The 27,463-nt window shown below is 42.2% G+C and overlaps 1 protein-coding gene across 1 annotated transcript; it reads right to left on the bottom strand.

The window, feature by feature from the left end:
• Positions 1–802: 802 nt before the first annotated feature.
• LOC115178488 (cytochrome P450 3A27) lies at positions 803–26,885 on the bottom strand. Its single transcript, XM_029739701.1, has 13 exons — positions 26,591–26,885; positions 26,330–26,423; positions 25,743–25,795; positions 24,559–24,658; positions 18,367–18,480; positions 13,889–13,977; positions 10,764–10,912; positions 10,488–10,615; positions 10,189–10,267; positions 9,463–9,623; positions 5,778–6,004; positions 4,910–5,072; positions 803–977 (listed from the first exon to the last, which is right to left on the bottom strand). Exons 1-13 carry the CDS (start codon positions 26,662–26,664, stop codon positions 867–869), a joined length of 1,542 nt encoding a protein of 513 aa, XP_029595561.1. The 5' UTR covers positions 26,665–26,885; the 3' UTR covers positions 803–866.
• Between the last annotated feature and the right edge of the window lie 578 nt (positions 26,886–27,463).

Below are 27,463 nucleotides of genomic sequence, written 5' to 3'. Positions count from 1 at the left end.
AAATATATCCCAGAAATGTTCCATATGCACAAAAAGCCTATTTCTCTCAAATGTTGTCCACAAATTTGTTTACATCCCTGTTAGTGAGCATTTTATCCTTTGTCAAGATTGTCCATTCACTTGACAGGTGTGGCATATCAAGAAGCTGATTAAACAGCATGATCATTACACAGGTGCACCTTGTGCTGGGGACAATAACAGGCCCCTCTAAAAAGTGCAGTTTTGTCACACAACACATAACGCAATGACACAGTCAACATGCTGACTGCAGGAATGTCCACCAGAGCTGTTGCCAGATAATTGAATGTTAATTTCTCTACCATATGACGCCTCCAAAGTTGTTTTAGAGAATTTGACAGTACGTCCCAACCGGCCTCACAACCGCTGACCACATATAACCACACCAGCCCAGGATCTCCACATCCGGCTTCTTCACCTGCGGATCGTCAGCAGGGAAGGGGGCGTGCGGAGGAGTATTTCTATCTGTAATAAAGCCCTTTTGTGTGAAAAACTAATTCTGAGTGGCTGAGCCTAGCTCCCCCAGTGGGTCAGCTTGGCTCCCAAGTGGGTGGACCTATGCCCTCCTAGGCCCAGCCATGGCTGCTTCCCTGCCCAGTCATGTGAAATCTGTAGATTAGGGCCTAATTCATTTATGTAAATTGATTAATTTCCTTAAGTGAACTGTAGCAGAGCAAAATCTTTTAAATTGTTCCATGTTGCGTTTAGATTTTTGTTCAGTATAGTTAGAAAGAGTGATAGGTAGGTAGATAGATGGCGTGATCGATCGATAGATCTATCTATCTATCTATGGTATGGTATTCCAGGGTAGGGTACGGTACTCCTGCATTTGGTCACGTTGTTGGACACTAAAGAGAGGTGGCGGTGGTGTTGCTAGAGGTGTTGCTACGGGGCTCCAGCCGCATTTTGATTGGTCGTTTTGGCATCAGCAGAAGCTGCTTGTCCATCTCCAACGGGATCTATAGAGAACAACAGAACAGAACAGAACCCTGGTTGTCCATCTCCAACAGGTTCTATAGAGAATAACAGAACAGAACATAACCCTGGTTGTCCATCTCCAACAGGATCTACAGAGAATAACTAAACAGAACAGAACCCTGGTTGTCCATCTCCAACATGATCTACAGAGAATAACTAAACAGAACAGAACCCTGGTTGTCCATCTCCAACATGATCTACAGAGAATAACAGAACAGAACAGAACCCTGGTTGTCCATCTCCAACATGATCTACAGAGAATAACTAAACAGAACAGAACCCTGGTTGTCCATCTCCAACAGGATCTATAGAGAACAACAGAACAGAACATAACCCTGGTTGTCCATCTCCAACAGGTTCTATAGAGAACAACAGAACAGAACATAACCCTTGTTGTCCATCTCCAACAGGATCTATAGAGAACAACAGAACAGAACATAACCCTGGTTGTCCATCTCCAACAGATCTATAGAGAACAACAGAACAGAACATAACCCTTGTTTTCCATCTCCAACAGGATCTATAGAGAACAACAGAACAGAACATAACCCTTGTTTTCCGTCTCCAACAGGATCTATAGAGAATAACAGACCATGTTAAAACAGATGATGACCATGTTAAAACCGGTGCTGACAATGTTACAAAAGGCATTGACCATGTTAAAACAGGTGGTGACCATGTTAAAACAGGCACTGACCATGTTAAAACAGGTGGTGACCATGTTAAACAGGCAGTGACCATGTTGAAACAGGCAGTGACCATGTTTAAACAGGCGGTGACCATGTTTAAACAGGCAGTGACCATGTTTAAACAGGCGGTGACCAAGCAAAACAGGATGGTGACCATGTAAAACAGGCAGTGACCATGTTAAACAGGCAGTGACCATGTTGAAACAGGCAGTGACCATGTTTAAACAGGCGGTGACCATGTTTAAACAGGCGGTGACCATGTTTAAACAGGCGGTGACCAAGCAAAACAGGTGGTGACCAAGCAAAACAGGTGGTGACCATGTTAAAACAGGCGGTGACCATGTTAAAACAGGTGGTGACCATGTTAAAATAAATGATGACCATGTTAAAACAGAAGGTGACCATGTTAAAACAGGGGCTGACCATGTTAAAACAGGCGCTGAACATGTTAAAATAGGCACTGATCATGTTAAAACAGGGGATGACCATGTTACAACAGGTGGTGATCATGTTAAAAAGGTGGTGACCATGTAACATGTGTAAACCATGCTAGAACAGGTGCTGGTGATGTTAAAACAAGTAGTGACCATGTTAAACAGCTGGTGACCATGTTAAAAAAGGAGGTGACCATGTAACAGGTGATGAACATGTTAAAACAGGTGCTGACCATGTTAAAACAGTCGCTGACCATGTTAAAACAGTTGCTGACCAAGTTAAACAGGTGGTGATCATGCTACAACAGGTGGTGGCCATGCTAAAAGAGATGGTGACCATGTTAAAACAGGTGGTGACCATGTTAAAACAGGTCCATGTTAAAACAGGTAGTGACCATGTTAAAACAGATGGTGACAATTATAAAACAGGTGGTGACCATGCTAAAACAGACGATAACCATGCTAAAACAGGTGCTGACCAAGTTACAACAGGTGGTGGCCATGCTAACACAGGTGCTGACCTGGTTAAAATAGTTGCCGACCATGTTTAAACAGTCAGTTACCATGTTAAACAGGTGGTGACCATGTTAAAACAGGTGGTGACCAAGTAACAGGTGATCACCATGTTAAAACAGTCGCTGACCATGTTAAAACAGTCGCTGACCATGTTAAAAAAGTCAGTGACCATGTTAAAACAGGTGCTGACCATGTTAAAACAGGTGGTGACGATGTAACAAACAGGTGGTGACCATGCTAAATAAGACTGACCATGTTTAAGCAGGTGCTGACCATGTTACAACAGGTTCTTACCATTTTAAAACAGTCGCTGACCATGTTAAAACAGGTGGTGACCATGTTAAAACAGGTGTTGAACATGTTAAAACAGGTGGTGAACATGTTAAAACAGGTCCATGTTAAAACAGGAGCTGACCGTGTTAAAACAGGTCCATGTTAAAACAGGAGCTGACCATGTTAAAACAGGTGGTGACCATGTTAAAACAGGTGTTGAACATGTTAGAACAGGTGGTGAACATGTTAAAACAGGTCCATGTTAAAACAGGAGCTGACCATGTTAAAACAGGTCCATGTTAAAACAGGAGCTGACCATGTTAAAACAGGTCCATGTTAAAACAGGTTGTGACCATGTTAAAACAGGTGGTGACCATGATAAAATAGACGCTGACCATGCTAAATCAGGTGGTGGCCATGTTAAAACACAGGTGGTGACCATGCTAAAACAGATGCTGACCATGATAAAACAGGCACTGACCATGTTATAACAGGCGCTGACCATGTTATAAAAGGAGCTGACCATGCTAAAACAGATGCTGACCATGTTAAAACAGGTGGTGACCATGTAACAAGTTCTGACCACTCTAAAACAGGTGCTGATGATGGTAAAAAAAGTGCTAAACATGTTAACATTTAAATTTTACATTTTAGCAGACGTTCTAATCCAGAGTGACTTACAGTAGTGAATGTATACATTTCATACATTTTTTCCCCGTGGGAATCGAACCCACAACCCTGGCATTGCAAACACCATGCTCTACTAACTGAGCCACACGGGACCATGTTAAAAAGGCCCGGACCTTGTTAAAACAGGTGCTGACCATTATAAAACAGATGATGACCATGTTAAAACAGGCGCTGACCTTGCTAAAACAGGTGGTGCTCATGTTAAAACAGGCGCTGACCATGCAAAAAAATGTGCTGACCATGCAAAAAAATGTGCTGACCATCATAAAACAGGTGCTGACCATCATAAAACAGGTGCTGACCTTGTTAATACAGGTGGCGCCCATGTTAAAAAAGGTCCATGTTAAAACAGGTGGTAACCATGTTAAAAAAGTCAATGACCATGTTAAAACAGGTGCTGACCATGTTAAAACAGGTGCTGAACATGCTAAAATATGTGGTGACCATGTTAAAACAGGGGGTGAACATGTTAAAACAGGTGGTGACCATGATAAAGCAGGTGGTGAGGATTTAACAAACAGGTGGTGACCATGCTAAATAAGACTCTGACCATGTTGAAACATATGCTGACCATGTTAAAACAGGTGCTGACCATGTTAAAACAGGTGCAAATGTTGTTTTTGCTGACCCCCAAAAAAAGGTGCTGACCTTGTTAAAACAGGTGGTGCTCATGTTAAAACAGGCGCTCACCATGACCAAAATAGGTGGTGACCATATTAAATAGGTGGTGACCATGTTAAGAGGTGGTGACCTTGTTTATACAGGTGGTGACCATGTTAAAACAGGTCCATGTTAAAACAGGTGGTGACCATGTTAAAACTGGTGGTGGCCATGTTAAAACAGGTGGTGAACATTATAAAACAGATGGTCAAAAGTTAAAACAGATGGTGACCATGTTAAAACAGGTGCTGACCATGCTAAAACAAGTGCTGACCATGTTACAACAGGTGCTGACCTTGAAAAAACAGGTGCTGGCCATTTTAAAACAGGTGCTGACCATGTTAAAACATCCGCTGACCATGTTAGAACAGGTGCTGACCATGCTAAAACAGGTGATGACCATGTTAAAACAGGCGATGACCATGCTAAAATAAGTGGTGACCATGTTAAAACAGGTGGTGACCTTGCAGATAGCAATACAGATAGCCTGGTTAGCAATGCAGATAGCCCGGTTAGCCAATGTGCGGGGGCACTGGTTGGTCAAGGCAATTGAGGTAGTATGTACATGAGGCGGCAAGTGCAGCCTCTATCTATGAATGATACTGATGTTTTGATGATGTCATATTCTGTCTGCTCAGGTGAGCGTCTCACCTCGGTCTCATCACAGACGGAGAAAGTGAAACTCTGGAGGATCTCGACCATGGCCAGTTTGATCATGATCAGGGCGAAACGCATCCCGATACAGTTCCTGGGCCCCGCCCCAAACGGCATGTACGTGTTCGGATCAATAGACTCCTTGTTCTCCTTACTGAACCTGGACAGGGAGAGGGCAGACATCTTACACATTGTATTGTAGTTGATTTGTGGTTGTGGTTCAGTCATATTACACATTGTATTGTAGTTGATTTGTGGTTGTGGTTCAGTCATATTACACATTGTATTGTAGTTGATTTGTGGTTGTGGTTCAGTCATATTACACATTGCACTGCAGTATTATAATGCACTGTAGTTGTGGTTAGCAAAATGAACTAATGCTCTTGTGTTTGTATTGTGTTTGTATTATGGTTGTGTTATGGTTGTATTGTAGTTATGTTATGGTTGTATTATGGTTGTATTGTGGTTGTATTGTGGTTGTGTTATGGTTGTATTGTGGTTGTATTGTGGTTGTATTGTGGTTGAACTGTGTTTGCATTGTGTTTTTTTTTTTTTACTCATTTTAGCAGATGCTCTTATCCAGAGCGACTTACAGTAGAGTGCATACATTTTATTACATTTTTTAAATACATTGTGGTTGTGTTATGATTGTGTTATGGTTGAATTGTGATTGTGTTGTGGTTGTGTTATGGTTGTGTTATGGTTGTGTTATGGTTGAATTGTGATTGTATTGTGGTTGTGTTATGGTTGAATTGTGGTTGTGTTATGGTTGTGTTATGGTTGTGCTGTGGTTGTGTTATGGTTGTACTGTGGTTGTATTAAGGTTGTGTTATGGTTGGATTGTGGTTAAGGTGCGGTCCAGTACCTCTCTGGTTTGAACTCCTCAGGGTCTGACCAGATCTCTGGGTCACGGTGGAGGGTCCACGTGGGAACCAGGACAACGCAGTCTTTGGGGATGACAATGCCGTTAATCTCCACCGTCTTCTTGGCGACCCTCTCCAGTCGTGGGGAGATGGGGTACAGTCTCAGAGACTCGTTCAACACACAGTCCAAATAGTCCATCTGCACCAGAGCTTCGTACTGGATTGGAGCCTGCACCGGGGTTAGATACAAATCAGAACCTCACCACATCTGACACCGGGGTTACACACACATCAGTACCTCACCACATCTGGCACCAGGGTTACACACACATCAGTACCTCACCACATCTGTTGGGGAACACAGTATCTATCTCCTCCTGCAGTTTGGTCATGGTGTGGGGGTTACCTTGTTGGGGAACACAGTATCTATCTCCTCCTGCAGTTTGGTCATGGTGTGGGGGTTACCTTGTTGGGGAACCAGAGCGGTTGCTGGAGTGAGTAGTCGTGCTGTACTTCGCTCCGCAGGTAATATTACATTTCATTACATTGGAACGATTTGATTAGTGTAGCTAGCTAGCTACATAGATGTCTTTGCATCAAGGATAAAGGTGTAGCTAAAGGTGTAGGTGTAGCTTTGAGAAACTAACTTTGAGAAACTAACAAGGTTAGCTAGCCAGCTGTATTCGTTAGTTCGCGCCGTTTTCCAAATCGCGTCAACACCACAACACCACAGCCACTGCTAGCTAGCCAACTTTACCAACTAGCAGTACTGTAGAAATTAAATACTTTACAACAGAACGATTTGATTAGTGTAATGTTAGCTAGCTACATAGTTGTCTATGTATCAAAGATAAAAGATAAAGGTAAACGCAGCCACTGCTAGCTAGCCAACTCTAGCAGATAGCAGTACTGTATAATTTTTTGCCAATAAGATTTTTGCAACGTAAGCTTAACTTTCTGAACTTTTGAGTTGTGTAGTCCACTTGTGTAGCTAGCAGGACTGACTTTGTGTTAGCTAGCCAAGGTTTAATTACTTCTGCGTTATGAAAGGAACTAGACACGGACACGAATTATCCATTGGTAGTTTGTTGTAACCAAGTATTGGTGCTAACCGTGTGTTATTGGATGCTAGCATGCTAGTTAGCTACGGCGTCATAGGACACGGTGCACTGGGTGGGTTTCACGGAAGAATACTGTACCAAGTTATCTAGCTGAATAAACTAAGTTTGAGCCTATTCCTGGAAACATTGAACCACTGTAGTTTACATCAATTATAATTTGTAAAGTGGAAGTTGGAAAAGTTATATTTGAGTGTTTCAGTGAATGGTTAGTGAGGGAGGCCCTGCTCTCTCGCTTCCCCAGTTGTTTAGTTAATTTTCATTCCAATCTCCTTTGCATTAGCGTAGCCTCTCCCGTAGCCTGACAACTATGTGTCTGTCTATCCCTGTTCTCTCCTCTCTGCACAGGCCACACAAACGCTTCACACCGCATGGCCACTCTAACTTGGTGGTCCCAGCGCGCACGACCCACGTGGAATTCCAGGTCTCCGGCAGCCTCTGGAACTGCCGGTCTGCGGCCAACAAGGCAGAGTTCATCTCAGCCTATGCTACCCTCCAGTCCCTCGACTTCTTGGCGCTGACGGAAACATGGATTACCACAGAAAACACTGCTACTTCTACTGCTCTCTCCTCGTCTGATCACGTGTTCTCGCATACCCCGAGAGCATCTGGTCAGCGGCGTGGAGGCACTGGAATATTCATCTCTCCCAAGTGGACATTCTCTCTTTCTCCCCTGACCCATCTGTCTATCTCCTCCTTTGAATTCCATGCTGTCACAGTCACTAGCCCATTCAAGCTTAATATCCTTATCATTTATCGCCCTCCAGGTTCCCTTGGAGAGTTCATCAATGAGCTTGACACCTTGATAAGTTCCTTTCCTGAGGATGGCTCACCCCTCACAATTCTGGGTGACTTTAACCTCCCTACGTCTACCTTTGACTAATTTCTCTCTGCCTCCTTCTTTCCACTCCTCTCCTCTTTTGACCTCACCCTCTCACTGTCCCCCCCTACTCACAAGGCAGGCAATACGCTTGACCTCATCTTTACTAGATGCTGTTCTTCTACTAATCTCACTGCAACTCCCCTCCAAGTCTCCGACCACTACCTTGTATCCTTTTCCCTCTCGCTCTCCCCAACACTACTCACTCTGTCCCTACTCAGATGGTATTGCGCCGTCCCAACCTTCGCTCTCTCTCTCCTGCTACTCTCTCCTCTTCCATCCTATCATCTCATCCCTCTGCTCAATCCTTCTCCAACCAATCTCCTGATTCTGCCTCTTCAACCCTCCTCTCCTCCCTTTCTGCATCCTTTGACTCTCTATGTCCCCTATCCTCCCGGCCGGCTCGGTCCTCCCCTCCTGCTCCGTGGCTTGACGACTCATTGCGAGCTCACAAAACAGGGCTCCGGGCAGCCGAGCGGAAATGGAGGAAAACTAGCTCCCTGCGGACCTGGCATCTTTTCACTCCCTCCTCTCCACATTTTCTTCCTCTGTTTCTGCTGCTAAAGCCACTTTGTACCACTCTAAATTCCAAGCATCTGCCTCTAACCCTAGGAAGCTCTTTGCCACCTTCTCCTCCCTCCTGAATCCTCCTCCCCCCCTCCTCCCTCTCTGCAGATGACTTTGTCAACCATTTTGAAAAGAAGGTTGACGACATCCGATCCTTGTTTGTTAAGTCAAACGACACCGCTGGTCCTGCTCACATTGCCCTACCCTATGCTTTGACCTCTTTCTCCCCTCTCAATCCAGACTTGTGACGGCCGGCTGCCCAACAACCTGCCCGCTTGACCCTATCCCCTCCTTTCTTCTCCAGACCATTTCCGGAGACCTACTCCCTTACCTCACCTCGCTCATCAACTCATCCTTGACCACTGGCTACGTCCCTTCCGTCTTCAAGAGAGCGAGAGTTGCACCCCTTCTCAAAAAACCTACACTCGATCCCTCCGATGTCAACAACTACAGACCAGTATCCCTTCTTTCTTTTCTCTCCAAAACTCTTGAACGTGCCGTCCTTGGCCAGCTCTCTTGCTATCTCTCTCAGAATGACCTTCTTGACCCAAATCAGTCAGGTTTCAAGACTGGTCATTCAACTGAGACTGCTCTTCTCTGTGTCACTGAGGCTCTCTGCACTGCTAAAGCTAACTCTCTCCTCATAAGGTGAATGCACCAATTTGTAAGTCGTTCTGGATAAGAGTGTCTGCTAAATGACGTAAATGTAATGTAAATGGAACACAGTATCTTTCTCCTCCTGCAGTTTGGTCATGGTGTGGGGGTTACCTTGTTGGGGAACACAGTATCTATCTCCTCATGCAGTTTGGTCATGGTGTGGGGGTTACCTTGTTGGGGAACACAGTATCTATTTCCTCCTGCAGTTTGGTCATGGTGTGGGGGTTACCTTGTTGGGGAACACAGTATCTATCTCCTCCTGCAGTTTGGTCATGGTGTGGGGGTTACCTTGTTGGGGAACACAGTATCTATCTCCTCCTGCAGTTTGGTCATGGTGTGGGGGTTACCTTGTTGGGGAACACAGTATATATCTCCTCCTGCAGTTTGGTCATGGTGTGGGGGTTACCTTGTTGGGGAACACAGTATCTATCTCCTCCTGCAGTTTGGTCATGGTGTGGGGGTTACCTTGTTGGGGAACACAGTATCTATCTCCTCCTGCAGTTTGGTCATGACATGGGGGTTGGTTGCCAGGTTATAGGCCAGGAAACTCATAGTACTGCTGCTGGTCTCGTAGCCGGCGAAGATGAAGAGCATGGCCTGAGACAAGATCTCATGATCAGTCAGTCCTGTGGAGGGAGAGAGGGAGAGAGAGAGAATAGTTTCCATGTGTGTGTTTGTAACAGTAGTTTACAGGTGTGTGTAACAGTAGTTTACAGGTGTGTGTTTGTAACAGTAGTTTACAGGTGTGTGTTTGTAACAGTAGTTTCCAGGTGTGTGTTTGTAACAGTAGTTTACAGGTGTGTGTTTGTAACAGTAGTTTACAGGTGTGTGTTTGTAACAGTAGTTTACAGGTGTGTGTTTGTAACAGGTGTGTGTTTGTAACAGTAGTTTACAGGTGTGTGTTGGTAACAGGTGTGTGTTTGTAACAGTAGTTTACAGGTGTGTGTTTGTAACAGTAGTTTACAGGTGTGTGTTTGTAACATTAGTTTACAGGTGTGTGTTTGTAACAGTAGTTTACAGGTGTGTGTTTGTTACAGTATTTTACAGGTGTGTGTTGGTAACAGGTGTGTGTTGGTAACAATAGTTTACAGGTGTGTGTTTGTTACAGTATTTTACAGGTGTGTGTTGGTAACAGTAGTTTACAGGTGTATGTTTGTAACAACAGTTTCCAGGTGTTTGTTCGGCAGGTACCTTTAGTCTGCTCATCTCCTGTCTTTGTGTCGCTGCCTTTCTGAGAGTCGATCATCAGTTGTAAGAAATCCACCCGACTCTGGAAGCAGAAAGACATGAGGTCAAATCCGTCCAATCACAACCAACACAAACATATTCTTCTGGATCTCGTCCAATCACAACCAACACAAACCGATTCTAATGGATCTGGTCCAATCACAACCATCACAAACATGTACTAGATCTCGTCCAATCACAACGACACAAACAGATTCTAAAAGGAAATATCAACATTACAATCAAATATAAAACATGATTACAGTTGAGTTCCCAGCGTCACGTCCAGATTTGATCTTAGCCAGCGAGGCGTAAAAGAAGTCCGTCACCTCAGTCGGGAAGAAAGAAAACTTCATCTTCTCCAAGATAGGACCTGTGAAGGGAAACAAAGCTGGAGAAGGAGAGTAACATTTTATAGAAAGGTTTACAACTTCATATGATTAAAAAGTATAAGTCTGCGTCCTTGTGTGTGTGCATGTGTGTGTGTGTGTGTGTGTGTGTGTGTGTGCATGTGTGTGTGTGTGTGTGTGTGGTCACACCGACTAGGAAGAACAGTGGGTTTAACAGGTCAAACTTGATCATTTTCTTAACGTTGGAGACGAAGGGGTCTGAAGGGTTGTTCAGAGAGTCAATGTCCACACTGAAGGCTGTGCTGGTGACCACGTCCATACTGTAGGGCCCAAAGAACCTGCAACACAACCACAATTACACAACTACTGACCACAACTACACAACTACTGACCACAGCCACTCAACTACTGACCACACTGCCTGCCTGGTACGGCAATTGCTCGGCCTCTGATTTGATTTGAACCACACAACTACTGACCGCACAACTACTGTTAGCAATATGTTATTCTTCAATAACATAAACGTCAAAGCAAATCAGGGGGAGAGAAATAGGTTTATTCAGAGAGGACAAATCAAGATGTTATGCTGGGAGGCAGATATTCAGTCTCCCCCTGTCCTCAGCTTTCCCCCCCAGAACAAAGGACAAGATGCCACTTATAACCCCCCACCCTAGCCTGACCAATCAGAAGTCCTTGCAGGACAACTTGGCCAATGGCCAAATAACAAGTATCCCACTACAGACTCATTGTACAGACCAATGAAAATGTGGCCCACATAGAACACGTTGCTCTGAGTTCAGGAATGACATTCCACAGATTCTGAACAGATGTTGAACTGAAACCCAACTCCTATTTACAATTCGCTATTGACCATTAAAACTCAAGTTTTTTTTTCTCAAACTCTCAAACTCTGCATTGTGTATTTAGCTTCAATATAATCTTACAATACAACTACTGACCATACAACTACTGACCACACAGCCACTGACCACAACTACTGACCGCACAAGTATTGACCACACAGGTATTGACCACACATGTACTGACCACACTAGAGGTCGACCGATTATGATTTTTCAACTCCGATACCGATACTGATTATTGGAGGACCAAAAAACGCTGACATCGATTAATTGGCCGATTTTTATATATTTGTAATAAATGAGAATTACAACAATACTGAATGAACAATGAACACTTTTATTTTAACTTAATATAATACATAAATTAATCTATTTAGTCTCAAATAAATAATGAAACATGTTCAATTTGGTTTAAATAAAGCAAAAACACAGTTTTGGAGAAGAAAGTAAAAGTGCAATATGTGCCATGTAAAAAAGCTAACGTTTAAGTTCCTTGCTCAGAACATGAGAACATATGAAAGCTGGTGGTTCCTTTTAACATGAGTCTTCAATATTCCCAGTTAAGAAGTTTTAGGTTGTAGTTATTATAGGAATTATAGGACTATTTCTCTCTATACGATTTGTATTTCATATACCTTTGACTATTGGATGTTCTTATAGGCACTTTAGTATGCCAGCCTAATCTCGGGAGTTGACAGGCTTGAAGTCATAAACTGCACTGTGCATCCCAGCATTGCTAAGAGCTGCTGTTTGAATGAATGCATACGAGCCTGCTGCTGCCTACCACCGCTCAGTCAGACTGCTCTATCAAATATCAATTCATATACTTAATCATAATATAATAAACACACAGAAATACGAGCCTTTGGTCATTAATATGGTCAAACCTCTCATTTCGAAAACAAAACGTTTATTCTTTCAGTGAAATACGGAACCGTTCCGTATTGTATCGAACGGGTGGCCTCCCTAAGTCTAAATATTACTGTTACATTGCACAACCTTAAATGTTATGTCATAGTTATTTAATATTCTTGCAAATTAATTACGGGCTTTGTTCTTAATAAATGGCCTTTCAACAGTTCGCAACGAGCCAGGCGGCCCAAACTGCTGCATATACCCTGACTCTGATTGCACTGAACGCAAGAGAAGTGACACAATTTCCCTAGTTAATATTGCCTGCTAACATGAATTTATTTTAACTACATATGCAGGTTTAAATAAATATACTTGTGTATTGATTTTAAGAAAGGCATTGATGTTTATTGTTAGGTACGTTATTGCAACGATTGTGCTTTTTTTGGCGAATGCGCATTTGTTAAATCATCAAGTTGAAGTAGGCTGTGACTCGATGATAAATTAACAGGCACCACATTGATTATATGCAATGCAGAACAAGCTAGTTAACCTAGTAATATCATCAACCATGTGTAGTTAACTAGTGATTATGTGAAGATTGATTGTTTTTTTATAAGTTAAGTTTAATGCTAGCTAGCATCTTACCTTGGCTACCTTCCAGCCACAAGGTCCTTTTGATGCTGTAACAAGGGGTCAGCCTGCCACGTAGTCTCCTCGTGGAATGCAATATAATCGGACATAAACGGCGTCCAAAAAGGCCGATCACCGATTGTTATGAAATCTTGAATTCGGCCTTAATTAATCGGCCATGTAATCGGTCGACCTCTAGACCACACAACTACTGACTAAAACTACTGACCAGCTAGCAGCTTCTTTAAATAGTACCCGCAAAACACCAGTCTCAACATCAACAGTGAAGAGGCGACTCCGGGATTCTGGCCTTCTAGTAGTACACGGCATTGTACGAGATCTTCAGTTTCTTGGCAATTTCTCGCATGGAATAGCTTTCATTTCTCAGAACAAGAATAGACTGACGAGTTTCAGAAGAAAGTTCTTTGTTTCTGGGCATTTTGAGCCTGCAATCGAACCCACAAATGCTGATGCTCCAGATACTCAACTAGTCTAAAGAAGGACAGTTTTATTGCTTCTTTAATCAGAACAACAGTTTTCAGCTGTGCTAACATAATTGCGAAAAGGGTTTTCTAAGGATCAATTAGCCATTTAAAATGTTAATCTTGGATTAGCTAACACAGCGTGCCATTGGAACACAGGAGTGATGGTTGCTGATTATGGGCCTCTGTACGCCTCTGTAGATATTCCATAAAAAATAATCCGTTTCCAGCTACAATAGTCATTTACAACATTAACAATATCTACACTGTATTTCTGATCAATTTGACGTTATTTAAATGGTAAAAAAAAAATCTTTTCTTTCAAAAACAAGGACATTTCTAAGTGACCCCAAACTTTTGAATGGTAGTGTATATGATATATATATATATTTATATGTTTTAATATATATATGTATGTATGTGTATTACAATTAAGACTCAGGGGTGTAAGGTGAAAAGTCAGAGGTTAGAGGTCAGGACTCACTCCTTCACTTCGATGGCCTGGTCTTTATCTGCCTGCTTCTTCATTCCATTCAGCAGGTTAGCAGAGTGCTGCTTCATGATACCAAACATCTAGAGGAGAGAGAGAGAGAGAGGAGAGGGAGAGAGGAGAGGTAGAGAGATAGAAGTAGAGAGAGAGAGGTAGAGAGGTAGAGATGTAGAGAGAGAGGTAGAAAGAGACAGAGAGAGTGGTTAACAGAGTGCTGCTTCATGATACCAAACATATATACATAGAGAGAGAGAGAGAGAGAGAGAGAAAGAGAGACAGAGACAGAGAGAAAGACAGAGAGAGAGACAGAGAGAGAGGTTAGCAGAGTGCTGCTTCATGATTAGGGTTGAATGGCCATAACCCGGATATCGAGATTAACGCACAAAACCAGTCCCTTTTCCTGGGATAAATAACTAAGAGACACCAGTAAATTATGCTCCTTAGCTCTTGGATTCCCATTCAGGAAAAGCTAGACTAGAATAGCTTGCTGGACATTGTTGTTGTTGTTGCATTTCCTATACAAATAGACTAATCAAAGAGGGATGCAAGCTCTTGTTTGCTGAATGTTAAATAGAGCAGCCAATAGAAATTGGTAGTTTGAAAGAAGAGCGAACGCACAATGGTGGTAAACTATAGCAGTTATTTATTCAGACCCATAACCATTCAGATGGCGGTAAACTATAGCAGTTATTTATTCAGACCCATAACCATTCAGACCCATAACCATTCAGATGGTGGTAGACTATAACAGTTATTAATTCAGACCCATAACCATTCAGATGGTGGTAGACTATAGCAGTTATTTATTCAGACCCATAACCATTCAGATGGTGGTAAACTATAACAGTTATTAATTCAGACCCATAACCATTCAGACCCATAACCATTCAGACCCATAACCATTCAGATGGTGGTAGACTATAGCAGTTATTAATTCAGACCCATAACCATTCAGATGGCAGTAAACTATAGCAGTTATTAATTCAGACCCATAACCATTCAGATGGTGGTAGACTATAGCAGTTATTAATTCAGACCCATAACCATTCAGATGGTGGTAAACTATAACAGTTATTTATTCAGACCCATAACCATTCAGATGGTGGTAAACTATAACAGTTATTTATTCAGACCCATAACCATTCAGATGGTGGTAGCTATAGCAGATATTAATTCAGACCCATAACCATTCAGACCCATAACCATTCAGACCCATAACCATTCAGACCCATAACCATTCAGACCCATAACCATTCAGACCCATAACCATTCAGATGGTGGTAGACTATAGCAGTTATTAATTCAGACCCATAACCATTCAGACCCATAACCATTCAGATGGTGGTAGACTATAGCAGTTATTAATTCAGACCCATAACCATTCAGACCCATAACCATTCAGATGGTGGTAGACTATAGCAGTTATTAATTCAGACCCATAACCATTCAGACCCATAACCATTCAGACCCATAACCATTCAGATGGTGGTAAACTATAGCAGTTATTTATTCAGACCCATAACCATTCAGATGGTGGTAGACTATAGCAGTTATTAATTCAGACCCATAACCATTCAGACCCATAACCATTCAGATGGTGGTAGACTATAACATTATTTATTCAGACCCATAACCATTCAGACCCATAACCATTCAGACCCATAACCATTCAGACCCCTAACCATTCAGATGGTGGTAAATTAAAACAGTTATTAATTCAGACCCATAACCATTCAGATGGCAGTAAACTATAGCAGTTATTTATTCAGACCCATATAACCATAAAATCTTTGCGAAGAGAAGTGAAATCCATCTGCATCTAATTCTAGTCCTATATATGAATGAAGAAGATAGGGGTCCTGGGTGGTGCAGCGGTCAAAAGCACTGCACCGCCTGGTGTTCGATCCCAGGCTATGTAACAACCGACCGTGACCGTGAACCCCATAGGATGGCACACAATTGGCCCAGCGCCGTCCGGGACCTTGGCTTATCGTGCTCTAGCGACTCTAGGTGACAGGGCTGGTCACCTGCAAGCTGACTCCGGTTGTCAGTCGAACTGTGTTTCACATTAGTGCTGCTGACATCCAGTGAAACAGGAAGTAGGTGGTCAGGCGGGTCATGTTTAAGAGGACGCATGACTCCACCTTTGAATACTTATGTTAATACGGTATCTGTTTTTGATTTTTAATACATTTGCAAACATTTCTTAAAAACGATTTTCGCTTTGTCATTATGGGGTATTGTGTGTAGATAGAGGATTTAAAAAAAATGTAATACATTTTAGAATAAGGCTTTAATGTAACAAAATGTGGAAAAAGTCAATGGGTCTGAATACTTTCTGAATGCATGGTATATATTGTTTCTAGTCAAGGCTCATCCTATTCAGCTATTGCTGTATATATATATTCTATCCATGTATTCCACAGATATGCTATATATTCTATCCACATACTGTCCATAATGTCTATACATCACATATATACATATATAGAGAGTTGAAGTCGCAAGTTTAAATGCACCTTATCCAAATACATTTAAACTCAGTTTTTCACAATTCCTGACATTTAATCCGAGTAAAAATTCCCTGTTTTACGTCAGTTAGAATCACAACTTTATTTTAAGAATATGAAATGTCAGAATAATAGTAGAGAGAATGGTTTATTTCAGCTTGTATTTCTTTCATCGCATTCCCAGTGGGTCAGAAGTTTACATACACTCAATTAGTATTTGGTAGCATTGCCTTTAAATTGTTTAACTTGGGTCAAACATTCCGGGTAGTCTTCCACAAGCTTCCCACAATAAGTTGTGTGAATTTTGGCCCATTCCTCCTGACAGAGCTGGTGTAACTGAGTCAGGTTTGTAGGCCTCCTTGCTCGCACACGCTTTTTCAGTTCTGCCCACACATTTTCTTTGGGATTGAGGTCAGGGCTTTGTGATGGCCACTCCAATACCTTGACTTTGTTGTTCTTAAGCCATTTTGCCACAACTTTGGAAGTATGCTTGGGGTCATTGTTCATTTGGAAGACCCATTTGTGATCAAGATTTAACTTCCTGACTGATGTCTTGAGATGTTGCTTCAATATATCCACATAATTTTCCTGCCTCATGATGCCATCTATTTTGTGAAGTGCACCAGTCCCTCCAGCAGCAAAGCACCCCCACAACATGATGCTGCCACCCTCGTGCTCCACAGTTGGGATGGTGTTCTTCGGCATGCAAGCCTACCCCTTTTTCCTCCAAACATAACAATGCTCATTATGGCCAAACAGTTCTATTTCTGTTTCATCAGACCAGAGGACATTTCTCCAAAAAGTACAATCTTTGTCGCCATGTGCAGTTGCAAACCGTAGTCTGGCTTTTTTATGGCGGTTTTTGAGCAGTGGCTTCTTCCTTGCTGAGCGGCCTTTCAGGTTATGTCGATATAGGACTCGTTTTACTGTGGATATAGATACTTTTGTACCTGTTTCCTCCAGCATCTTCACAAGGTCATTTGCTGTTGTTCTGGGATTGATTTGTACTTTTCGCACCAAAGAACGTACATCTCTAGGAGACAGAACGCGTCGCCTTCCTGAGCAGTATGACGGCTGCGTGGTCACATGGTGCTTATACTTGCGTACTATTGTTTGTACAGATGAACGTGGCACCTTCAGGCGATTATAAATTGCTCCCAAGGATGAACCAGACTTGTGGAGGTCTACAATAATATTTCTGAGGTCTTGGCTGATTTCTTTTGATTTTCCCATGATGTCAAGCAAAGAGGCTCTGAGTTTGAAGGTAGGCCTTGAAATACATCCACAGGTACACCTCCGATTGACTCAAATTATATCAATTAGCCTATCAGAAGCTTCTAAAGCCATGACATCCATTTCTGGAATTTTCCAAGCTTTTTAAAGGCACAGTCAACTTAGTGTATGTAAACTTCTGACCCACTGGAATTGTGATACTGTGAATTATAAGTGAAATCTGTCTGTAAACAATTGTTGGAAAAATTACTTGTGTCATGCACAAAGTAAATGTCCTAACCGACTTGCCAAAACTATAGTTTGTTAACAAGAAATTTGTGGAGTGGTTGAAAAACTAGTTTAATGGACTCCAACCTAAGTGTATGTAAAGTTCCGACTTCAACTGTAATTTCATACTCCAGACTTCTCCATTGCTCATCCTAATATTTCTATATTTCTTAATTTTACTTTTAGACTTGTGTGTATTGTTGTGTATTGTTAGATATTACTGCACTGTTGGAGCTAGGAACACAAGCATTTCACTACACCCGCAATAACATCTGCTTAATATGTGTTTGCGACTAATACAATTTGATTTGATTTAGTAAAGAGTTTCTAACAAGATATAATGAGTTAGTAAATAGTTTAAAACAAGCTATAATGAGTTAGTAAAGAGTTTATAACAAGTTATAAAGCATTTATAAGAAGTTGATAAAACATAGAAAGGGAGAGATGGAGGGATGGTTCTACCTCTTTTAGTCGTCCAGAGGTAAAGGAAGGTGAGAGGACACTACGGATCCGTCTCCATGTATCGTCCTCGGCAACGGACAACGCATCAAACATCTCACCGTTCAGATGGAAGTCCTAAAACATGGAGGACAGTTGTATTAATGATCAAACAGCTCACCATTCAGACAGAAGTTCTAAAACATGGAGGACAGTTGTATTAATGATCAAACAGCTCACCATTCAGACAGAATTCTAAAACATGGAGGACAGTTGTATTAATTATCAAACAGCTCACCATTCAGACAGAAGTTCTAAAACATGGAGGACAGTTGTAACAATGATATGATTTAATATTGATCATAGTATTTACATAATATTTACACTACTTTAAAACCTGTTATGGCTTGATCCCGTTAGCGGGATCGATATGATGACAGCCAGTGAAAGTGCAGGGCGGCAAATTCAAAACAACAAAAATCTCATAATTAAAATTCCTCAAACATACAAGTATTATTCACCATTTTAAGGCTTTACTTCTTGTTAATCCATCCACAGTGTCTGATTTCAAAAAGGCTTTACAGCTAAAACAAACCATATGATTATGTTAGGTCAGTGCCAACACACACAAAAACACAGCCATTTTCCAGACAAAGAGAGGAGTCACAAAAAGCAGAAATAGAGGGAAGATTTTTTTCACCTTTATTTAACCAGGTAGGCAAGTTGAGAACAAGTTCTCATTTACAATTGCGACCTGGCCAAGATAAAGCAAAGCAGTTCGACAACATACAAAAACACAGAGTTACACATGGAGTAAAACAACATACAATCAATGATACAGTAGACGAAAATAAGACTATATACAATGTGAGCAAATTATGTGAGATAAGGGAGGTAAAGGCAAAAAAGGCCATGGTGGCAAAGTAAATAAAGTATAGCAAGTAAAACACTGGAATTGTAAATTTATAATTTGAAGAAAGTTCAAAGTTAAAATATAAATAATATGGTGCAAAGGAGCAAAATAATAAATAAAATAAATAAATACAGTAGGGGAAGAGGTAGTAGTTTGGGCTAAATTATAGATGGGCTATGTACAGGTGCAGTGATCTGGGAGCTGCTCTGATAGCTGGTGCTTAAAGCTAGTGAGGGAGATAAGTGTTTCCAGTTTCAGAGATTTTTGTAGTTCGTTCCAGTCATTGGCAGCAGAGAACTGGAAGGAGAGACGACCAAAGGAGGAGTTGGCTTTAGGGGTGACCAGAGAGATATACCTGCTGGAGCGCGTGCTACAGGTGGGTGCTGCTATGGTGACCAGTGAGCGGAGATAAGGGGGGACTACCTAGTAGGGTCTTGTAGATGACCTGGAGCCAATGTGTTTGGCGACGATTATGAAGCGAAGGCCAGCCAACGAGAGCGTACAGGTCGCAGTGGTGGGTAGTATATGGGGCTTTGGTGACAAAACGGATGGCACTGTGATAGACTGCATCCAGCTTGTTGAGTAGGGTATTGGAGGCTATTTTGTAAATTACATCGCCGAAGTCGAGGATTGGTAGGATGGTCAGTTTTACGAGGGTATGTTTGGCAGCATGAGTGAAGGATGCTTTGTTGCAAAATAGGAAGCCAATTCTAGATTTAACTTTGGATTGGAGATGATTGATGTGAGTCTGGAAGGAGAGTTTACAGTCTAACCAGACACCTAGGTATTTGTAGTTGTCCACAAATTCTAAGTCAGAACCGTCCAGAGAAGTGATGCTGGAGAGGCAGGCAGGTGCAGGCAGCGATCGGTTGAAGAGCGTGCATTTAGTTTTACTTGTATTTAGGAGCAGTTGGAGACCACGGAAGGAGAGTTGTATGGCATTGAAGCTCGTCTGGAGGGTTGTTAACACAGTGTCCAAAGAAGGGCCAGAAGTATACAGAATGGTGTCGTCTGCGTAGAGGTGGATCAGAGATTCACCAGCAGCAAGAGCGACATCATTGATGTATACAGAGAAAAGAGTTGGCCCAAGAATTGAACCCTGTGGTACCCCCATAGAGACTGCCAGAGGTCCGGACAGCAGGCCCTCCGATTTGACACACTGAACTCTATCAGAGAAGTAGTTGGTGAACCAGGCGACGCAATCGTTTGAGAAACCAAGGCTACTGAGTCTGCCGATGAGGATGTGGTGATTAACAGAGTCAAAAGCTTTGGCCAGGTCAATGAATACGGCAGCACAGTATTGTTTCTTATCGATGGCGGTTACGATGTCATTTAGGACCTTGAGCATGGCTGAGGTGCACCCATGACCAGGGTCCAGATTGTCAAGCCCAGCTGATTTGTAGGGGTCCAGATTTTGCAGCTCTTTCAGAACATAAGCTGAATGGATTTGGGAGAAGGAGAAATGGGGGAGGCTTGGGCGAGTAGCTGTGGGGGTTGCAGTGCTGTTGAATGCAGTAGGGGTAGTTAGGTGGAAAGCATGGCCAGCCGTAGAAAAATGCTTATTGAAATTCTCAATTATAGTGGGCTTATTGGTGGTGACAGAGTTTCCTATCCTCAGTGCAGTGGGCAGTTGGGAGGAGGTGTTCTTATTCTCCATGGACTTTACAGTGTCCCAGAACTGTTTAGAGTTTGTGTTGCAGGAAGCAAATTTCTGTTTGAAAAAGCTAGCCTTGGCGTTTCTAACTGCCTGTGTGTATTGGTTTCTAACTTCTCTGAAAAGTTGCATATCGCGGGGGCAGTTCGATGCTAATGCAGAACGCCACAGGATATTTTTGTGTTGGTTAAGGGCAGTCAGGTCTGGGGAGAACCAAGGGCTATATCTGTTCCTGGTTCTAAATTTCTTGAAAGGGGCATGCTTATTTAAGATGGTGAGGAAGGCATTTTTTAAAAATAACCAGGCATCCTCTACTGAAGGGATGAGGTCAATATCCTTCCAGGATACCAGGGCCAGGTCGATTAGAAAGGCTTGCTCGTTGAAATGTTTCAGGGAGCGTTTGACAGTGATGAGTGGAGGTCGTTTGACCGCTGAACCATTACGGGTGCAGGCAATGAGGCAGTGATCGCTGAGATCTTGGTTGAAAACAGCAGAGGTGTATTTAGAGGGCATGTTGGTTAGGATGATATCTATGAGGGTGCCAGTGTTTGCGGCTTTGGGGTTGTACCTGGTGGGTTCATTAATAATTTGTGTGAGATTGAGGGCATCAAGCTTGGATTGTAGGATGGCTGGGGTGTTAAGCATGTCCCAGTTTAGGTCACTTAGTAGCACGAGCTCTGAAGATAGATGGGGGGCAATCAGTTCACATATGTTGTCCAGAGCACAGCTAGGGGTCGAGGAGGGTCTATAGCAGGCGGCGACGGTGAGAGACTTGTTTTTGGAGAGGTGGATTTTTAAAAGTAGAAGTTCAAATTGTTTGGGTACAGACCTGGATAGCAGGACAGAACTCTGCAGGCTATCTCTGCAGTAGATTGCAACACCGCCCCCTTTGGTCGTTCTATCTTGTCTGAAAACGTTGTAGTTAGGGATGAAGATTTCACAGTTTTTGGTGGACTTCCTAAGCCAAGATTCAGACACAGCTAGGACATCCGGGTTGGCAGAGTGTGCTAAAGCAGTGAATAAAACAAACTTAGGGAGGAGGCTTCTAATGTTAACATGCATGAAACCAAGGCTATTACGGTTACAGAAGTCATCAAAAGAGAGCGCCTGGGGAGGAGGAGTGGAGCCAGGCACTGCAGGGCCTGGATTCACCTCTACATCCCCAGAGGAGCAGAGAAGAATGAGTATGAGGGTACGGCTAAAAGCTATAAGAATTGGTCGTCTGTGACGTCCAGAATAGAGAGAAAAAGGAGCAGGTTTCTGGGGGCGATAAAATAGCTTCAAGGTATAATGTATAGACAAAGGTATGGTGGGATGTGAATACAGAGGAGGTAAACCTAGGCAATTAGTGATGATGAGAGAGATATTGTCTCTAGAAACATCATTGAAACCAGAAGATGTCATAGCATGTGTGGGTGGAGGAACTGAGAGGTTGGATAAGGTATAATGAGCAGGGCTAGAGGCTCTACAGTGAAATAAGCCAATAAACACTAACCAGAACAGCAATAGACATTGCATATTGACATTGAGGAGAGGCATGCTTAGCCGAGTGATCAAAGGGTCCAGTGAGATTCAGACAGCTAGCCGGGCCATAGGTAGCAAGCTGGTGGAAGATGGAGGGAGGTCTGTTTTTAGCCACCTCGTGCGTTTCCGTCTGTGGGTTAGCGGGGTTCCGTGTGGAAGGGGGGACCAGTCCAAGTTGGCAAAATAGTTAGTTATAGTGGCCCAAGAAAAGTGTCCGATAGACCTATTCAGATCGCAGCCGAAAAGACAGCTAACGATTAGCTGGCCGCAGGAGACACTTCAGCTGGCTAGCTCAGGAAAAGCCCACGAGTGGCTGACGGAACTCTTCAGCTGGCTAGCTCCGGGATAATGTGTGTTAATTCCGGGACCGACGTTGCCAATAGTCAATCAGGTAGCAGCTAGTTAGCTGCAAGATCCAGGTGTAAATGTTCAGAGCCTGCGGTAGAAATCGGGGAAAGGAGAGAGAATAGGTCCGGTGTGCTCTGGTCTGAGTCGCGCTGTACAAAAACTGGCGATAGCTTTTCGAGCTAATGGATAGCTGAGGACAGCTAACCGTGGCTAGCTGAACTCCAACGTTAGCCAATGAAAATGGCTAACCTCTGGCTAGCTTCTGTTGTGGATTTCGGATTTGAGGTAAATAATACTTTCTTTTTTTAAATTGGCTGAGGCGGGTTGCAGGAGAGGCTTTGAGGTTGAGTTTAGAAGAAAAAAATGTAAAAAGATAATGCTAAGAAAAAATATGTAAATATATATATACACGGGAAACGACAAGATTAGGGTAAAGGACGTCTGAACTGCTACGCCATCTTGGGGGGGAGATTAATCACTAACCTTTGATGATCTTCATCAGATGACACTCATAGGACTTCATGTTACACAATACCTGTATGTTTTGTTCGATAAAGTTCATATTTATATCCAAAAATCTCAGTTTACATTGGCGCGTTATGTTCAGTAATGTTTTGCCTCCAAAACACGCGGTGATTTTGCAGAGAGCCACATCAATTTACAGAAATACTCATCATAAATGTTCATGAAAATACAAGTGTTATACATGGAACTTTAGATCAACTTCTCCTTAATGCAACCGCTGTGTCAGATTTCAAAAAAGCTTTACCGAAAAAGCAATAATCTGAGTACGGCGCTCAGACACAAAAACATGCATACAACATATCCGCCATGTTGGAGTCAACAATAGTCAGAAATAGCATTATAAATATTCACTTACCTTTGATGATCTTCATCAGAATGCACTCCCAGGAATTCCCAGGTCCACAATAAATGTTGGTTTTGTTCGATAAATTCCATCCTTTATGTCCAAGTACCTCCTTTTTGTTCGCGCCTTCAGTTCACAAATCCAAATTCAGCGCATGTCAGACGAAAACTCAAAAATTTCCATTACAGTTCGTTGAAACATGTCTAACGATGTATAGAATCAATCTTTAGGATGTTTTTATCGTAAATCCGCAATAAAGTTTCAACTGGAAAAATCCTTTGTCTTCAGAAATGCAATGGAACTGAGGTACCTCTCACGTGAGCGCACATGCCTGAGGCTCATGCCCTGCTGGCAGTGTTCTGGCTCCAGTAGCTCTTATTCTTCATCGCTTTACAGTAGAAGCCTCAAACAAGGTTCTAAAGACTGTTGACATCTAGTGGAAGCCTTAGGAAGTGCAACATGACCCCACAGACACTGTAGTTTGAATAGGGAATTAATTGAAGTCCTACAGACCACTTCCTGTTTGGATTGGATTTTTTTCTCAGGTTTTTGCCTGCCATATGAGTTCAAGTTATACTCACAGACATCATTCAAACAGTTTTAGAAACTTCAGAGTGTTTTCTATCCAAATCTACTAATAATATGCATATCATAGTTTCTGGGAGTGAGTAGCAGGCAGTTTACTCTGGGCACGTCAGTCATCCAAGCTACTCAATACTGCCACCATCCATAAGAAGTTAAAATGTATGAATAATGAATGCCACAAATAATGTATTAATAATATCAGTAATAATGTTAGGATTATTATTATTCAGATTATTATTAGGGGGATGTGTGTGTGTGTGTGTGTGTGTGTGTGTGTGTGTGTGTGTGTGTGTGTGTGTGTGTGTGTGTGTGTGTGTGTCTCACCCTGCGGTTGATGAAAATGTTGTAACACTCTTTAATCAGGATGGTCTTGATCATGCTTTTGTCCATGATACACAAAACAGGCTGCCTCCCATCATAGATCCTTCACAGAGGAGAAACACACCTGGCTTTAACCACTATTTATATATACACCTACATGGTACACAGAACAGGCTGCCTCCCATCATAGATCCTTCACAGAGGAGAAACACTCCTGGCTTTAACCACTATATATACACCTACATGGTACACAGAACAGGCTGCCTCCCATCATAGACCCTTCACAGAGGAGAAACACTCCTGGCTTTAACCACTATATATACACCTACATGGTACACAGAACAGACTGCCTCCCATCATAGACCCTTCACAGAGGAGAAACACACCTGGCTTTAACCACTATATATACACCTACATGGTACACAGAACAGACTGCCTCTCATCATAGATCCTTCACAGAGGAGAAACACACCTGGCTTTAACCACTATATATACACCTACATGTTACACAGAACAGGCTGCCTCCCATCATAGATCCTTCACAGAGGACAAACACACAGGGTTATATTGGCTGTATTGGCTGTTCAGATGTGTAGGAGGAGACTCAGCGTAGGAGAAAGGGTTAAATATCAGTGCTTATGTGAATATGTCTTTTGTCTGATGCAGCTGTATTGACCTTAACGGGCGAATAAACTTGATTTAAGCTTTTCTAATCATCCGTGAGTTTTACTAGGTTCATTTAGAACCTAACAGTAGAAAGCGATGGGTTAGAAGAAGCCTACATAACCAACCCAGGAAGTAAAATGTATTGCCTCTTAAAGGGAAAGTAATCTAAAGTAACTGAATGTAATCAGATTACGTTACTGAGTTTGGGGTATTGTTGGACAGGTAAAACTAGGTACTGAATGTAATCCGATTACGTTACTGAGTTTGGGGTAATGTTGGACAGGTAAAACTAGTAACTGTAACGGATTACATTTAGAAAGTAACCTACCCAACACTGGAAACCCACACATTTATTAACCACCTCTTATAAAATTACATAGAAAGAATTATTCTGGTTTTGGTTGACATTACTAATACTATTCCTCATGGTCACATGACAGCTCGAGCAGGTGATGAATTGTAAGGAAAGAGCATATTACAGTTGTGAGTCATCCTAGTACGGTACAGCCAACTGAACTCACCCCCAGATTCTCCCATACTTCTGAAAGCACTCTGTGTCAAAGTTTGTCATGCCCTGTAGCGAGAAAGACAGAGAAAGAGAGAGAGAGAGAGAGAGAGAGAGAGAGAGAGAGAGAGAGAGAGAAAGAGAGAGAGAGAGATAGAAAATGAGAAACAGCTGATTCATGCCCTAGGAGGTCATGTAGGTGTGTCTTACACCTGAACAGAGAACACACCTGAAACAGGTGAGGGTTGAGGAGGGTTTGTTATTTTCTATGGTACCCAGGGTCAAGCAACATAAACTTCTACACTGATTTTCTAAACCCCCCCTCTTAAAAGATATAGATGTACTATTGTAAAGTGGTTGTTCCACTGGATATCATAAGGTGAATGCACCAATTTTTAAGTCGCTCTGGATAAGAGCGTCTGCTAAATGACTTAAATGTAAATGTTCTACACTGATCATGTCTCATATTACCTTGTATTTATCTATTGTTCAAACAACCGGCTAGTCCTCTTTTTCCTTCTCAATGTATTATTTTATATGGGGGGAAAACTAACACTACTGTTTAAAATATGAGAGAGATGTTTATTCTGAATGGGTACTAACCTTTTTATACTCCATCATTGTGCCAATGTAAGGTAGGGGTTTGGGACCAGGGATGCCCATCTTAGTGAAAACACCATAGGGCCAGTACCCATACCTGTACACACAAGTTAACTAGTAATATGTTCTACAGAAGTATACAAAATATTTATCTTATCTTGCATTGTTGGAAAATGACCCCTAACTAAGCATTTCACTGCTAGTCTACACCGGTTAACTACGATAAATGTGACAAATAACATTTGATTTGATGTAAGACCTTACACTACTATTAGGGTGATGAGGAGAGCCAGGAGGGTCCAGGTCTCAGCGGAGAAGTACGGCAGAAAACTCATCATCTTTCCTCTGGTTTGGCTCACTGCCGCTTCTAAAAACAAAGGTTCCGTTTTCTCTCAGGTTCGTTTGAGTTCACTTGTCTAGTGGTCTGACAGGTTTTGAGTTGTTTTCTCTGTCTGGTTCTAGTGTGGTTCTTCTGTGCACGCGGCAGATCTCAACTACCGACCGTTGCTCTTCTCCGTACTCTGTCTGAGACCGTGCAGGTTACAAGTTATTATTTTATCCCGTCGGAAAGGCACATGTGTGATGCTAGCTAGAATAATGATGAGCCACAATGGAATTTGCGGTTCGACTTCAAAATAAGAATCCCATACTAAAACTGATGCAAACGGATAAAAATAATGTAATAATGCCATATTTGGACAAGATAATGCTAAACAAGGTAAGAATGTTGCTATATGAATTTAAAAAAAAGACAATAAGTAGTTAAATTAACACAAAAAATAGTTGAAGTCGCACTGTGGCTGTATTAGAATTGATTTGGGACATACTTCTATTTTACTGTACAGCGTTACCTCTGGATCTTGGGTCCATGAAATGTGAAGAGTTTACACAAATATTAGCATCGTAGCTCTTATTGCAGGACTTTAACTGTGGGAAATCACCTCACAATTCCATAAGTTTATTTAAAAAATAATAACATTTAACCTTTATTTAATTAGGCATGTCAGTTAAGAACAAATTCTTATTTACAATTACAGCCTACTCCAGCCAAACCCAGACGATGCTGGGCCAATTGTGCGCCGCCCTATGGGACTCCCAATCACGACCTGATATAGCCTGCAGCTATAGTGATATAGC

This window comes from Salmo trutta, chromosome 38, assembly GCF_901001165.1.
Source record: "Salmo trutta chromosome 38, fSalTru1.1, whole genome shotgun sequence".
NCBI lineage: Eukaryota > Metazoa > Chordata > Actinopteri > Salmoniformes > Salmonidae > Salmo > Salmo trutta.
This window is presented reverse-complemented; position numbering and strand designations above follow the sequence as displayed.